Genomic DNA, 19,195 nt, shown 5'->3' with positions numbered 1-19,195 from the left:
AGTAGAGAGACACAGGACACTACAGAGGTTAGTAGAGAGACACAGGACACTACAGAGGTTAGTAGAGACGGGACACTACAGGGGTTAGTAGAGGAGGGACACTACAGGGGTTAGTAGAGGAGGGACACTACAGGGGTTAGTAGAGGAGGGACACTACAGGGGTTAGTAGAGGAGGGACACTACAGGGGTTAGTAGAGGAGGGACACTACAGGGGTTAGTAGAGACGGGACACTACAGGGGTTAGTAGAGTAGGGACACTACAGGGGTTAGTAGAGGAGGGACACTACAGGGGTTAGTAGAGGCGGGACACTACAGGGGTTAGTAGAGACACAGGACACTACAGGGGTTAGTAGAGGACAAATACAGGACACTACAGAGGTTACACAGGACACTACAGAGGTTAGTAGAGAGACACAGGACAGTACAGAGGTGAGTAGAGACAAATACAGGACACTACAGAGGTTAGTAGAGAGACACAGGACACTACAGAGGTTAGTAGAGACAAATACAGGACACTACAGAGGTTAGTAGAGAGACACAGGACACTACAGAGGTTAGTAGAGACACAGGACACTACAGGGTTAGAGAGACACAGGACACTACAGGGGTTAGTAGAGAGAGAGGACACAGGACACTACAGAGGTTAGTAGAGAGACACAGGACACTACAGAGGTTAGTAGAGAGACAGGACACTACAGGGGTTAGTAGAGGAGGGACACTACAGGGGTTAGTAGAGAGACACAGGACACTACAGGGGTTAGTAGAGAGACAGGGACACTACAGGGGTTAGTAGAGAGACACAGGACACTACAGAGGTTAGTAGAGAGACACAGGACACTAGAGACAAATACAGGACACTACAGAGGTTAGTAGAGAGACACAGGACACTACAGAGGTTAGTAGAGACACAGGACACTACAGGGTTAGTTAGAGACAAATACAGGACACTACAGAGGTTATAGAGAGACACAGGACACTACAGAGGTTAGTAGAGAGACACAGGACACTACAGGGGTTAGTAGAGAGACACAGGACACTACAGAGGTTAGTAGAGAGACACAGGACACTACAGAGGTTAGTAGAGAGACGGGACACTACAGGGGTTAGTAGAGAGACAGGACACTACAGGGGTTAGTAGAGGAGGGACACTACAGGGGTTAGTAGAGGAGGGACACTACAGGGGTTAGTAGAGGAGGGACACTACAGGGGTTAGTAGAGGAGGGACACTACAGGGGTTAGTAGAGGAGGGACACTACAGGGGTTAGTAGAGGGACACTACAGGGGTTAGTAGAGGGACACTACATGGGGTTAGTAGAGGGACACTACAGGGGTTAGTAGAGGAGGGACACTACAGGGGTTAGTAGATGAGGGACACTACAGGGGTTAGTAGAGGAGGGACACTACAGGGGTTAGTAGAGGAGGGACACTACAGGGGTTAGTAGAGACGGGACACTACAGGACACTACAGGGGTTAGTAGAGGCGGGACACTACAGGGGTTAGTAGATGAGGGACACTACAGGGGTTAGTAGAGATACAGGACACTACAGGGGTTAGTAGAGACACAGGACACTACAGGGGTTAGTAGAGATACAGGACACTACATGGGTTAGTAGAGACGGGACACTACAGGGGTTAGTAGAGATACAGGACACTACAGGGGTTAGTAGAGACACAGGACACTACAGGGGTTAGTAGAGACACAGGACACTACAGGGGTTAGTAGAGAGACACAGGACAACACAGAGGTTAGTAGAGGACAGGGACACTACAGGGGTTAGTAGAGGAGGACACTACAGGGGTTAGTAGAGGAGGGACACTACAGGGGTTAGTAGAGGAGGGACACTACAGGGGTTAGTAGAGAGACAGGGACACTACAGGGGTTAGTAGAGGAGGGACACTACAGGGGTTAGTAGAGGAGGGACACTACAGGGGTTAGTAGAGGAGGAGGGACACTACAGGGGTTAGGGTAGTAGAGGAGGGACACTACAGGGGTACAGGGGTTAGTAGAGGAGGGACACTACAGGGGTTAGTAGAGGAGGGACACTACAGGGGTTAGTAGAGGAGGGACACTACAGGGGTTAGTAGAGGAGGGACACTACAGGGGTTAGTAGAGACACAGGACACTACAGGGGTTAGTAGAGGAGGGACACTACAGGGGTTAGTAGAGGAGGGACACTACAGGGGTTAGTAGAGGAGGGACACTACAGGGGTTAGTAGAGGAGGGACACTACAGGGGTTAGTAGAGGAGGGACACTACAGGGGTTAGTAGAGGAGGGACACTACAGGGTTAGTAGAGGAGGGACACTACAGGGGTTAGTAGAGGAGGGACACTACAGGGGTTAGTAGAGGAGGGACACTACAGGGGTTAGTAGAGGAGGGACACTACAGGGGTTAGTAGAGGAGGGACACTACAGGGGTTAGTAGAGGAGGGACACTACAGGGGTTAGTAGAGGAGGGACACTACAGGGGTTAGTAGAGGAGGGACACTACAGGGGTTAGTAGAGGAGGGACACTACAGGGGTTAGTAGAGGAGGGACACTACAGGGGTTAGTAGAGGAGGGACACTACAGGGGTTAGTAGAGGAGGGACACTACAGGGGTTAGTAGGAGGGACACTACAGGACACTACAGGGGTTACTACAGGGGTTAGTAGAGGAGGGACACTACAGGGGTTAGTAGAGGAGGGACACTACAGGGGTTATACAGGACACTACAGGGGTTAGTAGAGAGACACAGGACACTACAGGGGTTAGTAGAGACACAGGACACACAGGGGTTAGTAGACAAATACAGGACACTACAGAGGTTAGTAGAGAGACAGGACACTACAGGGGTTAGTAGAGGAGGGACACTACAGGGGTTAGTAGAGAGACACAGGACACTACAGAGGTTAGTAGAGAGACACAGGACACTAGAGACAAATACAGGACACTACAGAGGTTAGTAGAGAGACACAGGACACTACAGAGGTTAGTAGAGACAAATACAGGACACTACAGAGGTTAGTAGAGAGACACAGGACACTACAGAGGTTAGTAGAGAGACACAGGACACTAGAGACAAATACAGGACACTACAGGGGTGAGTAGAGAGAGACAGGACACTACAGGGGTTAGTAAGATACAGGACACTACAGGGGTAGTAGGGACACTAGGGAGACAGAGGGACACTACAGGGGGTTAGTAGAGAGACAGGACACTACAGGGGTTAGTAGAGGAGGGACACTACAGGGGTTAGTAGAGGACACAGGACACTACAGGGGTTAGTAGAGACACAGGACACACAGGGTTAGTAGAGGACAGGACACTACAGGGGTTAGTAGAGAGGGACACTACAGGGTTAGTAGAGGACAGGACACTAGGGGTTACAGATACAGGACACTACAGGGGTTATAGAGACACAGGACACTACAGGGTTAGTAGAGAGACAAATAGAGACACAGGACACTACAGGGGTTAGTAGAGAGACACAGGACACTACAGAGGTTAGTAGAGAGACACAGGACACTACAGAGGTTAGTAGAGAGACAGGACACTACAGGGGTTAGTAGAGGTGGGACACTACAGGGGTTAGTAGAGAGACACAGGACACTACAGAGGTTAGTAGAGACGGGACACTACAGGGGTTAGTAGAGACACAGGACACTACAGGGGTTAGTAGAGGGACACTACATGGGGTTAGTAGAGGGACACTACAGGGGTTAGTAGAGGAGGGACACTACAGGGGTTAGTAGATGAGGGACACTACAGGGGTTAGTAGAGGCGGGACACTACAGGGGTTAGTAGAGGAGGGACACTACAGGGGTTAGTAGAGGACGGGACACTACAGGGGTTAGTAGAGGAGGGACACTACAGGGGTTAGTAGAGGAGGGACACTACAGGGGTTAGTAGAGGAGGGACACTACAGGGGTTAGTAGAGGAGGGACACTACAGGGGTTAGTAGAGACACAGGACACTACAGGGGTTAGTAGAGGTGGGACACTACAGGGGTTAGTAGAGGAGGGACACTGCAGGGGTTAGTAGAGACACAGGACACTACAGGGGTTAGTAGAGGAGGGACACTACAGGGGTTAGTAGAGAGACAGGACACTACAGGGGTTAGTAGAGGAGGGACACTACAGGGGTTAGTAGAGACACAGGACACTACAGGGGTTAGCAGAGACGCAGGACACTACAGGGGTTAGTAGAGACACAGGACACTACAGGGGTTAGTAGAGGAGGGACACTACAGGGGTTAGTAGAGGAGGGACACTACAGGGGTTAGTAGAGGAGGGACACTACAGGGGTTAGTAGAGACACAGGACACTACAGGGGTTAGTAGAGGAGGGACACTACAGGGGTTAGTAGAGGAGGGACACTACAGGGGTTAGTAGAGGAGGGACACTACAGGGGTTAGTAGAGGAGGACAGAGGGGTTAGTAGAGGAGGGACACTACAGGGGTTAGTAGAGGAGGGACACTACAGGGGTTAGTAGAGGAGGGACACTACAGGGGTTAGTAGAGGAGGGACACTACAGGGGTTAGTAGAGGAGGGACACTACAGGGGTTAGTAGAGGAGGGACACTACAGGGGTTAGTAGAGGAGGGACACTACAGGGGTTAGTAGAGGAGGGACACTACAGGGGTTAGTAGAGGAGGGACACTACAGGGGTTAGTAGAGGAGGGACACTACAGGGGTTAGTAGAGACACAGGACACTACAGGGGTTAGTAGAGGCGGGACACTACAGGGGTTAGTAGAGGAGGGACACTACAGGGGTTAGTAGAGACACAGGACACTACAGGGGTTAGTAGAGGAGGGACACTACAGGGGTTAGTAGAGGAGGGACACTACAGGGGTTAGTAGAGACACAGGACACTACAGGGGTTAGTAGAGACACAGGACACTACAGGGGTTAGTAGAGGAGGGACACTACAGGGGTTAGTAGAGACACAGGACACTACAGGGGTTAGTAGAGGAGGGACACTACAGGGGTTAGTAGAGGAGGGACACTACAGGGGTTAGTAGAGACACAGGACACTACAGGGGTTAGTAGAGGAGGGACACTACAGGGGTTAGTAGAGGAGGGACACTACAGGGGTTAGTAGAGGAGGGACACTAACAGGGGTTAGTAGAGGAGGGACACTACAGGGGTTAGTAGAGGAGGGACACTACAGGGGTTAGTAGAGGAGGGACACTACAGGGGTTAGTAGAGGCGGGACACTACAGGGGTTAGTAGAGGAGGGACACTACAGGGGTTAGCAGAGGAGGGACACTACAGGGGTTAGCAGAGGAGGGACACTACAGGGGTTAGCAGAGGAGGGACACTACAGGGGTTAGTAGAGACACAGGACACTACAGGGGTTAGTAGAGGTGGGACACTACAGGGGTTATTAGAGGAGGGACACTACAGGGGTTATTAGAGGAGGGACACTACAGGGGTTAGGAGAGACACAGGACACTACAGGGGTTAGTAGAGGAGGGACACTACAGGGGTTAGTAGAGACACAGGACACTACAGGGGTTAGTAGAGGAGGGACACTACAGGGGTTAGTAGAGACACAGGACACTACAGGGGTTAGTAGAGGAGGGACACTACAGGGGTTAGTAGAGACACAGGACACTACAGGGGTTAGTAGAGGAGGGACACTACAGGGGTTAGTAGAGGAGGGACACTACAGGGGTTAGTAGAGGAGGGACACTACAGGGGTTAGTAGAGGAGGGACACTACAGGGGTTAGTAGAGGAGGGTAGGGGGAGTAGAGGAGGGACACTACAGGGGTTAGTAGAGGAGGGACACTACAGGGGTTAGTAGAGGACAGGACACTACAGGGGTTAGTAGAGGAGGGACACTACAGAGGTTAGTAGAGGAGGGACACTACAGAGGTTAGTAGAGGCGGGACACTACAGGGGTTAGTAGAGGAGGGACACTACAGGGGTTAGTAGAGGAGGGACACTACAGGGGTTAGTAGAGACACAGGACACTACAGGGGTTAGTAGAGGAGGGACACTACAGGGGTTAGTAGAGACACAGGACACTACAGGGGTTAGTAGAGGAGGGACACTACAGGGGTTAGTAGAGGAGGGACACTACAGGGGTTAGTAGAGGAGGGACACTACAGGGGTTAGTAGAGATACAGGACACTACAGGGGTTAGTAGAGGAGGGACACTACAGGGGTTAGTAGAGGAGGGACACTACAGGGGTTAGTAGAGGAGGGACACTACAGGGGTTAGTAGAGGAGGGACACTACAGGGGTTAGTAGAGGAGGGACACTACAGGGGTTAGTAGAGGCGGGACACTACAGGGGTTAGTAGAGGAGGAACACTACAGGGGTTAGTAGAGGAGGGACACTACAGAGGTTAGTAGAGGAGGGACACTACAGGGGTTAGTTCAGGAGGGACACTACAGGGGTTAGTAGAGGAGGGACACTACAGGGGTTAGTAGAGGAGGGACACTACAGGGGTTAGTAGAGGGACACTACAGGGGTTAGTAGAGGGACACTACAGGGGTTAGTAGAGGAGGGACACTACAGAGGTTAGTAGAGGAGGGACACTACAGGGGATGGTAGAGACACGGGACACTACAGGGGTTAGTAGAGACACAGGACACTACAGGGGTTAGTAGAGGAGGAACACTACAGGGGTTAGTAGAGAAGGGACACTGCAGGGGTTAGTAGAGAAGGGACACTGCAGGGGTTAGTAGAGAAGGGACACTACAGGGGTTAGTAGAGGAGGGACACTACAGGGGTTAGTAGAGGAGGGACACTACAGGGGATGGTAGAGGAGGGACACTACAGGGGTTAGTAGAGGAGGGACACTACAGGGGTTAGTAGAGGAGGGACACTACAGAGGTTAGTAGAGACACAGGACACTACAGGGGTTAGTAGAGATACAGGACACTACAGGGGTTAGTAGAGGAGGGACACTACAGGGGTTAGTAGAGGCGGGACACTACAGGGGTTAGTAGAGGAGGGACACTACAGGGGTTAGTAGAGGAGGGACACTACAGGGGTTAGTAGAGGAGGGACACTACAGGGGTTAGTAGAGGAGGGACACTACAGGGGTTAGTAGAGGAGGGACACTACAGGGGTTAGTAGAGGAGGGACACTACAGGGGTTAGTAGAGAAGGGACTACAGGGGTTATTGTGATTTTATTTGGTTTGTTTAATGTGGTATTGTGTAACATTATTTATGTCTCTGTCTGCCGGTCATAACCATGTTTGGTGCTTTATGTTCTGTACCTTATAATTCTGACTAATTTTGTTAACTGTTCTGTTTTCATTTTGTTTTCTCATAAGTTAATGCCTTGGAGATGTTGTTTTTGTCTTTCTGTTGAGTGAGTATTTGGTGAGATGTGGGAAAGCTTTGGTAATGACTGGTCAGCCATACTGGGATCATAGGGGAGGGGTTTGGGATCATAGGGGAGGGGTTTGGGATCATAGGGGAGGGGTTTGGGATCATAGGGGAGGGGTTTGGGATCATAGGGGGGAGGGGTTTGGGATTATGGGGGAGGGGTTTGGGATCATGGGGAGGGGTTTGGGATCATAGGGGAGGGGTTTGGGATCATAGGGGAGGGGTTTGGGGTCATAGGGGAGGGGTTTGGGATCATGGGGGAGGGGTTTGGGATTATGGGGGAGGTTTGGGTTAGGGACTATACGGGATGGGGTTTGGGACTATAGGGGAGGGGTTTGGGACTATGGGGAGGGGTTTGGGATGGGGAGGGGTTTGGGACTATGGGGAGGGGTTTGGGACTATGGGGAGGGGTTTGGGACTATGGGGAGGGGTTTGGGACTATAAGGGATGGGTTTGGGACTATAGGGGATGGGTTTGGGACTATAAGGGAGGGGTTTGGGACTATAGGGGAGGGGTTTGGGACTATAAGGGAGGGGTTTGGGACTATAGGGGAGGGGTTTGACTGGCATGGAGGGTTAGTTGTCTTTCTCATAGATCAGATTGTCTGTCAGAGAGGTAAGTGACTGCATGATGTTAAAGTAGTTATTATGCTGTTATAACATGTTACAGATCAAACCAAAGGAAATGATTGGTTAACGCTCAACATTTAACCCCTCCCCTCCATCATTGTTAACACTGCTTCTGCCCTGAGTCCTCCCCCTGCTCCATTCTGCAGCATCGTGAGGTTCCAACAGACTAAACCCATGAGGACTGAACAGACTGGGAGAGAGCACATTGGTCGTCACATTGGTCAGATCGCTTATGGAAGCCCCTCCTCCACCTGTTCTCTCCTCTGGGATTGGCCCGACTGCACTAAACCCATGAGGACTGAACAGACCTCCACCTGCCCCTCCTCCACCTGTTCTCTCCTCTGGGATTGGCCGACTACACTAAACCCATGAGGACTGAACAGACTGGGAGAGAGCACATTGGTCAGATCGCTTATGGAAGCCCCTCCTCCACCTGTTCTCTCCTCTGGGATTGGCCGACTACACTAAACCCATGAGGACTGAACAGACTGGGAGAGAGCGAGACTATATTGTTCACGTAAATCTCTTAAAGATTAGAGCTGCTGTTCTCAGCAGATCGTTCTGTATCTCAGTAACTTAAACATCACATTGGTCAGATCGCTTATGGAAGCCCCTCCTCAAACCTGTTCTCTCCTCTGGGATTGGCTGACTGCACGAGCGCACGACCACTGCCATGCAGAGATCGGCAGTTTGGCAACGTTTTTTTGTGGCAAAAAAAACACACAAAAAACATATAGAATATAAAATCCACAACATGTCAGGAACCCAAGTTGTATCGTCCCCTGGGGGCTCCAGGTCTGTGATAGACTGGAATGGCGTTTTGTATCACCCCTGGGGGCTCCAGGTCTGTGATAGACTGTAATGGCGTTTTGTATCGCCCCCTGGGGGCTCCAGGTCTGTGATAGACTGTAATGCATCGTAGACTGTAATGGCGTTTTGTATTGCCCCCTGGGGACTCCAGGTCTGTGATAGACTGTAATGGCGTTTTGCATCGTAGACTGTAATGGCGTTTTGTATCGCCCCCTGGGGACTCCAGGTCTGTGATAGACTGTAATGGCGTTTTGTATTGCCCCCTGGGGACTCCAGGTCTGTGATAGACTGTAATGGTCGTGATAGACTGTTGTTTTGTATCCCCTGGGGACTCCAGGTCTGTGATAGACTGTAATGCATCGTAGACTGTAATGGCGTTTTGTATCGCCCCCTGGGGGCTCCAGGTCTGTGATAGACTGTAATGCATCGTAGACTGTAATGGCGTTTTGTATTGCCCCCTGGGGACTCCAGGTCTGTGATAGACTGTAATGGCGTTTTGTATCGCCCCCTGGGGACTCCAGGTCTGTGATAGACTGTAATGCATCGTAGACTGTAATGGCGTTTTGTATTGCCCCTGGGGCTCCAGGTCTGTGATAGACTGTAATGGCGTTTTGTATCGTCCCCTGGGGGCTCCAGGTCTGTGATAGACTGTAATGCATCGCCCCCTGGGGCTCCAGGTCTGTGATAGACTGTAATGGCGTTTTGTATTGCCCCTGGGGACTCCAGGTCTGTGATAGACTGTAATGCATCGTAGACTGTAATGGCGTTTTGTATTGCCCCCTGGGGACTCCAGGTCTGTGATAGACTGTAATGGCGTTTTGTATCGCCCCCTGGGGGCTCCAGGTCTGTGATAGACTGTAATGGCGTTTTGTATCGTCCCCTGGGGGCTCCAGGTCTGTGATAGACTGTAATGGCGTTTTGTATTGCCCCCTGGGGGCTCCAGGTCTGTGATAGACTGGAATGGCGTTTTGTATCGCCCCTGGGGACTCCAGGTCTGTGATAGACTGTAATGCATCGTAGACTGTAATGGTGTTTTGGGGGGGGGTGCTGGCATGTAGCTGGGCTAGTTTACATTGTTGATAAGGGCCTGAAATGACTCCTCCAAACGGCACTATGTCTGGAGGACACAGCCAAGTAGACCATTCAGTCTCTACTGTCACTTTACTCCACCCTCCCTCCCTAGCTTTCTCATAAACACCCTTCCTCCTCCTCTCACCTCTCAGGTACCTAATGTTCAGCCAAAACATTCCTAATTCCCCAGTGGTTCTGAGATGCCAAAACACAGCCCCCATCACATAGTATTTATGTCCATTCACCACCTCATTCATTATCCTTCACAAAGCATATGAATCACCTATCAATTCCTGATAACCTGATGAAATTATTGTTCCATGCTTTCACACTAGAGATAACGAAAGGTGAGATACTGGAACACACACACACACACACATGCGCGCGTACGTGCACGCGTACGTACTCATGCACCGTTTGCCTCACTCTTTGGGCTGAACAGGTTTTTTCCGTTAGTGATTTCTTTCAGAAGCAGGATTCTGTTAGTGCTGATTTGGTTTTTGTTGTAATGTCCTACCCTGCTACTGTGTCTGGCTCATTGGGACGACAGAGCAGTTTTGTTATGAGTTTGGGTCCGAAAGCAAACTACTTCTTGTTCTTGCTCTTGATTCATGAAACCCTTCCTGACGGTGCGTTCTGATTGGTTCTGTGAGACATAACGGTGCTTTCTGATTGGCTCTGTGAGATATGACGGTGCATTCTGATTGGCTCTGTGAGATATGACGGTGCGTTCTGATTGGCTCTGTGAGATATGACGGTGCGTTCTGATTGGCTCTCTGAGATATAACGGTGCGTTCTGATTGGCTCTCTGAGATATGACGGTGCATTTTGATCAGGCTGTGAGATCTGTGACATTTGCGTTGCGATCTGACGGCGCATTGTGATTGGCAGGGTGGCAGAGTCGACAGAGGAAGTGACGAAGCTGAGGCCGGTCAGACTGATCCGAGAGGATGGAATCATCCGACCTTACGACCAGGAGGACGCCAAGGGATACGACCTTTTCCAGGTTAGCAACCCACCTTAGGTCACTAAAACACCCATGGCTGGAGGTAGACTTGTCCAGGTTAGCAACCCTCCTTAGAAGGACACTAAAACACCCAAGGCTGGAGGTAGACTTGTCCAGGTTAGCAACCCTCCTTAGAAGGACACTAAAACACCCAAGGCTGGAGGTAGACTTGTCCAGGTTAGCAACCCTCCTTAGGACACTAAAACACCCAAGGCTGGAGGTAGACTTGTCCAGGTTAGCAACCCACCTTAGAAGGACACTAAAACACCCATGGCTGCTGGAGGTAGACTTGTCCAGGTTAGCAAAATGAACATTCACTAAAACACCCATGGCTGCTGGAGGTAGACTTGCCCAGGTTAGCAACCCTCCTTAGAAGGACACTAAAACACCCAAGGCTAGTGCTTCACTTTTTACTAGACTTGTCAGGTTTCCCACTTTTCTAAAACACCCATTCTGGAAGATTCCAGGTTAGCAACCCTCCTTAGAAGGTCACTAAAACACCCATGGCTTAGATTTGTCCAGGTTAGCAACCCACCTTAGGACACTAAAACACCCAAGGCAGACTTGTATTATACCTTGTCAATCTGGAGGTAGACTTGTCCAGGTTCTCTTAGAAGGACACTAAAACACCCAAGGCTGAGTTTTTGTCCAGGTTAGTCTTTAAAACAAAGGCTGAGGTAGACTTTCCAGGTTTCTCCTTAGAAGGACACTAAAACACCCATGGCTGCTGGAGGTAGATTGTCCAGGTCGGAGAAAAAGGGGACCATATAACAACTAGTGCTTTTTACTATTTCAATTTCTGCACTTTTCTATTCTAAATTATATATTTTAATTTTTTAATTTTTTCCTTATACAGTGTATTATATGTCAATCTGAAAGTGTCGTCTCGAAACCAATGAGTTTAATCTTTTGTCTTTACAGAAATGAAACATTCTTTCTCTTTGACGCACCCGATGGTCTTGAAGTGTTTTTCCACTTCCACTTCTAATTTCCTCCCTTTTGTGTTTTTCTTTCTCTCTCTCTCCTTCTCTTTCTCTCCTTCTCTTTCTCGCCTTCTCTTTCTTTCTTTCTCCTTCTTTCTCTCTCTCTCCTTCTCTTTCTCCTTCTCTCCTTCTCTCTCTCTCTCTCTTCTCTTTCTCTCTCTCTCCTTCTCTTTCTCTCTTTCTCCGTTCTCTTTCTCCCTCTCTTTCTCTCTCTCTCTCCTTCTCTTTCTCTCTCTCTCCTTCTCTTTCTCCCTCTCTCTCTCTTCTCTTCTCTCTCTCTCTCTCTCTTTCTCTTTCTCCTTCATGCAGCATGATGAGGAATAGAAGGGGTTGAGGTTGATTATGGGGGTTGTGTGTTTTCTACGTGATGTAATTCAAGTCCTAGTAATCAATTATCTTTAGTTCTATCAACGGTCAGTTGACGTGGAGTTCAAATATCTGATCGTTGAAATGTCGACACACACACACATTAGGTGAAGCTCTGTGTCAAAGTTCAAACTCCCTTTTCTATATCTGGTTTGTAAATGTGTATACTATGCTGATTTCATGACTCTTAATTCAGTTTTCTTCGCTGAAGACTGCATTGTTTTGCCAAAGGGAAAACCTCTCTGCCCGTAACAATACCTCAGTCTTGTTTTTTTAAGTCAGGGGGTTTTTGTATTACTTTTGCCGAATTAAATATTTTGCAATTTTATTTCGTATTTACACAATTAGGAAATGAAACGATTTAGCCTGCTATAATATATGCAGATCATTTGTCCAGCCCTTATAAACTACCCTATATAAAAATAATATAATAATAAATGATTGAAAATAATATTTTACTAAAGAAATGTAGTCTTTTGTTTTTTTTTGACTAGTAACGATACTCCAGCAGACATTTGCAATATTTTTTATAAAAGGTTCATAGCGTCACCTTGGAAATCCCAGCTTTCCTCTCTGTATATACAGTATGCACTCATAATGATATATCGATGCTATACTCTTACATTCGTTTGTACATGAGTTTCTATAACCGCATGCTAAATGATTTAGAAACTGTGCTATTGTTCAAAGAAGCATGACCAAATTAATGTTATATTTGATAGATACTTTGTCATTATTTTCCAACATATATACAATCCATAACTCCCTAGTTAGTCTGACTGCCTTAAACTATGTTAATGTGACGGGGTAATGCTTTGTTTCTATTGGTCAATGCATTCACTATGTGACGGGTAATGGTTTGTTTCTATTGGTCAATACATTCACTATGTTCTATTGTCTTGTGTGTGATGTCACTTTCAACCTGAAATCTAATAAACCGATATACACTCACTTAATTACATGTGGAAAATCCATTGCGATGATTTGCTCGTTTTACGGGTAAAGTTTGCTTAGCAAGGGAAGTTTAGCTACAACATAATCGTGTTGTTATTATTAGATTACAAATGAAGACGTCGATCTGTGTTCCAATACTCATACTCACCCCACTAACCATATTATTCGTGACGTGAATTGAGTGTATAGTATGCTTCTTGGTCGTAGCGTGGATATAGTTAGTATGAAAAAAGGTCCCGGATGTTGTACTATAAATTCGGCAAAATACGAAGTGTACATGCAGTGGACACACTTTCCGTGCTTTTAGGGCCCATAATGCAATTCTTCAGAAAAATGGGCGTGGCTTCACAAGGGTTTTAGATTTTAAGAACATGTCAGAAAATATGCGGAGACAAATTCACTGCTTTAGCTAATTATGACAAATGTTAAGAAAATGTAATAACTTTTAAAATAAGTTTTGTACCACGTTATGTTGGCTGACAACTTATTATCTACGCTGTCCTTACGAACTGCATAGCATTACAGCAGTATGTACCGGTATGTTAGCGAGTTACCTAACGTTAATTGGCTACTAATAGATCAAACTTGCCAGGCAGTATATTAACGATCTGCTGATCTAATTACCCAACGTTTATTGACTTGATGATTCACATCATTCTTAGCTAAGTGGTATAGTCGTTGTGCGTTTCAATCGACATTGTTACCTATGGCTATCTTATTCCCGATTTCAGAGCAATCTCGCGCAGAATGAATTATGAATTTACAAAACGCTCTACACTCGTAGAATACGGCCCATAAACGTCAGCATAAAAAAATATAAATTAAATTGTTACCATTAGCACAGTTAGTCACCAAGTCTCTGGATAACATGAAAACAGCCTAACCAGCTCTGCTAGGGAGAGTAAAATGGTCAGAGTGAGGTGTTCTCTCATTAGTATCTGAAAGTAGCTAGCTAACGTCAGCTTGGGTGCTTGACTGCCGTTGAACGCTCGGATCAACCCTACTCCTCGCGTGCACACTCTGATCAAACCTACTCCTCGCACTCTGAACTCTCTCCATTTTACAAACGGACAATCTGGCAACGCTCTGGATTTGACGAAGGCCCAGAGAGCGCACTATGGGCACTCCAGATTTGAATTATACAAACACACACCCGAAATCGTAAAATGTTTAGCTAGTCATTTGTTAATGTTTACAAGCTAGCACGCGGTTGCATAGCAACAGCGTCAACTTCCGGGTAGACAGGCGACGCTCTAGTACGCTCAACTGAAACAATACCGTTTGGTTTACAGTATACTAAAGTGAACTAATAGTATATAGTATATACTCATTAAGTATGTAGTATACAGTATGTTAGTATGGGTATTCAAACACAGCAGTGAACTAATAGTATATAGTATATACTCATTAAGTATGTAGTTTACAGTATGTTAGTATGGGTATTCAAACACAGCAGTGAACTAATAGTATATAGTATATACTCATTAAGTATGTAGTATACAGTATGTTAGTATGGGTATTCAAACACAGCAGTGAACTAATAGTATATAGTATATACTCATTAAGTATGTAGTATACAGTATGTTAGTATGGGTATTCAAACACAGCAGTGAACTAATAGTATATAGTATATACTCATTAAGTATGTAGTTTACAGTATGTTAGTATGGGTATTTGTATGTTTTCACACATGGACACTGCTCCTTCAGAGGTCAGAGATCAAGCAGCTGGAAGGAGAGATCTTCAGAGAACACTGTTTGTACCCTGGACACAGGAAGACCAACGTCATAGTGACCAACAGGTACATTATGGAAGACTTCAGTTCAACGTGACTCGTGCCTCAGGGGTAGACATTTTGTGTTTGTATGATGGGGATACTGGTTTGGGAAGACACTTAAACCTGAAAAGGTCTTTTTTAACAAATTGTGCGTTCAAGGAAAGTATTCAGACCCCTTGACTTTTTTTCCACATTTTTGTTACGTTACAGCCTTATTCTAAAATGGATTAAATAAATACAAATTCTCATCAATCTACACACAATACCCCATAATGACATCACAATACCCCATAATGACATCACAATACCCCATAATGACATCACAATACCCCATAATGACATCACAATACCCCATAATGACATCACAATACCCCATAATGACATCACAATACCCCATAATGACATCACATAATGACATACCCCATAATGACATCACAATACCCCATAATGACATCACAATACCCCATAATGACATCACAATACCCCATAATGACATCACAATACCCCATAATGACATCACAATACATCATCACAATACCCCATAATGACATCACAATACCCCATAATGACATCATAATACCCCATAATGACATCACAATACCCCATAATGACATCATAATACCCCATAATGACATCACAATACCCCATAATGAAATCACAATACCCCATAATGACATCACAATACCCCATAATGGCATCATAATACCCCATAATGGCATCACAATACCCCATAATGACATCACAATACCCCATAATGAAATCACAATACCCCATAATGACATCACAATACCCCATAATGACATCACAATACCCCATAATGAAATCACAATACCCCATAATGACATCACAATACCCTATAATGATGGCATCACAATACCCTATAATGACAAATTGAAAACAGGTTTGTAGACATTTTTGCAAATGTATTACAAATTAAAAATATATAAATACCTTATGTATGTAAGTAATTTAGACCCTTTGCTATGAGACTTGAAATTGAGATCAGGTGCATCCTGTTTCCATTGATCATATTTGAGATGTTTCTCCAACTTGATTGGAATCCACCTGTGGTAAATTCAATTGATTGGATATGATTTGGAAAGGCACACACAACAAATCGGGTCCAATCAATTGAATTTACCACAGGTGGCCTCCAATGAGGTTGTAGAAACATCTCAAAGATGATCAATGGAAACAAGATGCACCTGAGCTCAGTTTCAAGTCTCATAGCAAAGGGGTCTGAATAGTTATGTAAATAAGGTATTTCAGTTTTTTAATTTGTAATAAATTAGCAACATTTTGTAAAAACCTGTTTTAGCTTTGTCTTTGGGTATTGTGTTTAGATTGATGAGGGAAAAACATGTATTTAATCCATTTTAGACTAAGGTAACGTAACAAATTGTGGGAAAGGGGTCTGAATACTTTCCGAGTGCACCGTGTGTAAAACTACAGGACCAGTCAAACGTTTGGACACACCTGCTCATTCCAGGGTTTTTCTTTATTTTCAACTATTTTCTACATTGCAGAATAATAATGAATATATGTGTTATTTCATCGTTTTGATGTCTTCACTAAAAATTCTACAATGCAGAAAATAGTTTTTAAAAACTAGAATGAGTAGGTGTCTCCTAAACTTTTGACTGGTACTGTAGATAGACAGACGGATACGATATAGAGTATATCTACAGTATCTATATATTCATTAAACAGTTCATTGTGTATGAATTAACGTTACTGTCGATGAAGTAGAATTATTATAATATTATAATTATATATATATATTATAATATTATATAATATAATTATAATATTGAGGTTGTCATGTATTTTCACCCCTTATCACCTTCTGCCCCGCGACATCTCTTCTCCTCCTACAGGAGAGTGATGTGTGTGAAGGAGGTGGAGTTTGTGGGACACTTCAACAAAGAGTGGGAGTGTCTGTTTGAGCATTTCTCAAGGCCTCCGTACGTGGAAGGAGGAGACCTGATGATCTACTGCAAGGTCTGCCTGAGACATTTTGACCTGACACATTAAATAGCATCCTTAGGTCCAGTCGGGAACTATTTTAAAATTCACTCGCTCGCTTACTTAGTTACTTGAGTCCTTATCTCCTTAAGTGTTGTATTGGACTGAATCTCTTTGTAGGACTATAGGAACAGAACAAGTTGTATTGGACTGAATCTCTTTGTAGGTCTATAAGAACAGAACAAGTTGTAATGGACTGAATCTCTTTGTAGGTCTATAGGAACAGAACAAGTTGTATTGGACTGAATCTATAGGAACAGAACAAGTTGTATTGGACTGAAACTCTTTGTCTGATTATAGGAACAGAACAAGCTGAAGTTCCAAAAGAGAGATGGACAGGAACCCATGAGAGTGCTGCACCTCAAGAACCCTGCCACTGCCCAGGTCCCGATAATACACCTTTATGTGTGTGTGTGTGTGTGTATGTGTGTGCTTGTGTTCGACCCACAGTACCTAACGGCCTCTCCTCCTCCTCTGTAGAAACTGTGTGAGGCCATAGAGCAGGCCCAGTCGGCCCAGAGGCAGCATCGGATGGTGAAGCAAAAATCACAGCGCTTTCTCAAACTGGGAGACAAGTGTTGATGTCATCGCCGGCCCGGCATGATGTCATGGTTACCCAGAATGATGTCATGGTTACCCAGAATGATGTCATGGTTACCCAGCCTGACGTGATCACTACTCAGTAGGTGATCACCACCCAGAATGATGTCATGGTTACCCAGAATGATGTCATGGTTACCCAGCCTGACGTGATCACTACTCAGTAGGTGATCACCACCCAGAATGATGTCATAGTTACCCAGAATGATGTCATGGTTACCCAGCCTGATGTGATCACTACTCAGTAGGTGATCACTACTCAGAATGTCACCACTGCTCAGCCAGTACACTGTTCCTCACACTGCTACTGCCCAGCCCAACACACTGCTACTGTACTGCCCAGCCCAACACACTGCTACTGTACTGCCCAGCCCAACACACTGCTACTGTACTGCCCAGCCCAACACACTGCTACTGTACTGCCCAGCCCAACACACTGCTACTGCCCAGCCCAACACACTGCTACTGTAGTGCCCAGCCCAACACACTGCTACTGTACTGCCCAGCCCAACACACTGCTACTGTACTGCCCAGCCCAACACACTGCTACTGTACAGCCCAACACACTGCTACTGTACTGCCCAGTCCAACACACTGCTACTGTACTGCCCAACACACTGCTACTGTACTGCCCAGTCCAACACACTGCTACTGTACTGCCCAGCCCAACACACTGCTACTGTACTGCCCAGTCCAACACACTGCTACTGTACAGCCCAACACACTGCTACTGTACTGCCCAGCCCAACACACTGCTACTGTACTGCCCAGCCCAACACACTGCTACTGTACTGCCCAGCCCAACACACTGCTACTGTACTGCCCAGCCCAACACACTGCTACTGTACTGCCCAGCCCAACACACTGCTACTGCCCAGCCCAACACACTGCTACTGCCCAGCCCAACACACTGCTACTGTACTGCCCAGCCCAACACACTGCTACTGTACAGCCCAACACACTGCTACTGCCCAGCCCAACACACTGCTACTGTACTGCCCAGCCCAACACACTGCTACTGTAGTGCCCAGCCCAACACACTGCTACTGTAGTGCCCAGCCCAACACACTGCTACTGTACTGCCCAGCCCAACACACTGCTACTGTACTGCCCAACACACTGCTACTGCCCAGCCCAACACACTGCTACTGTACTGCCCAGCCCAACACACTGCTACTGTACTGCCCAGCCCAACACACTGCTACTGTACTGCCCAGCCCAACACACTGCTACTGTACTGCCCAGCCCAACACACTGCTACTGTGCCCAGCCCAACACACTGCTACTGTACTGCCCAGCCCAACACACTGCTACTGTACTGCCCAGCCCAACACACTGCTACTGTACTGCCCAGCCCAACACACTGCTACTGCCCAGCCCAACACACTGCTACTGTACTGCCCAGCCCAACACACTGCTACTGTACTGCCCAGCCCAACACACTGCTACTGTACTGCCCAGCCCAACACACTGCTACTGTAGTGCCCAGCCCAACACACTGCTACTGCCCAGCCCAACACACTGCTACTGTAGTGCCCAGCCCAACACACTGCTACTGTACTGCCCAGCCCAACACACTGCTACTGTAGTGCCCAGCCCAACACACTGCTACTGCCCAGCCCAACACACTGCTACTGTACTGCCCAG

At 46.9% G+C, this 19,195-nt stretch overlaps 1 protein-coding gene across 1 annotated transcript in view; it reads left to right on the top strand.

Moving 5' to 3' along the window:
- The window catches only part of LOC115127833 (intermembrane lipid transfer protein VPS13C-like), a 184,301-nt gene extending 165,520 nt beyond the window's left edge, over positions 1-18,781 (top strand). The window contains 5 exon segments of the mRNA XM_065016450.1: positions 10,729-10,843; positions 14,856-14,947; positions 16,801-16,924; positions 17,249-17,332; positions 17,429-18,781. Coding sequence (XP_064872522.1) covers positions 10,729-10,843; positions 14,856-14,947; positions 16,801-16,924; positions 17,249-17,332; positions 17,429-17,530 — 517 coding nt within the window. The 3' untranslated portion in view covers positions 17,531-18,781.
- Positions 18,782-19,195: the final 414 nt, after the last annotated feature.

This window comes from Oncorhynchus nerka, unplaced genomic scaffold (genome assembly GCF_034236695.1).
Source record: "Oncorhynchus nerka isolate Pitt River unplaced genomic scaffold, Oner_Uvic_2.0 unplaced_scaffold_979, whole genome shotgun sequence".
NCBI classification, from domain to species: Eukaryota; Metazoa; Chordata; class Actinopteri; order Salmoniformes; family Salmonidae; genus Oncorhynchus; species Oncorhynchus nerka.
Note: the sequence above shows the minus strand (reverse complement) of the source record. Positions and strands in the feature narration are given on the sequence as shown.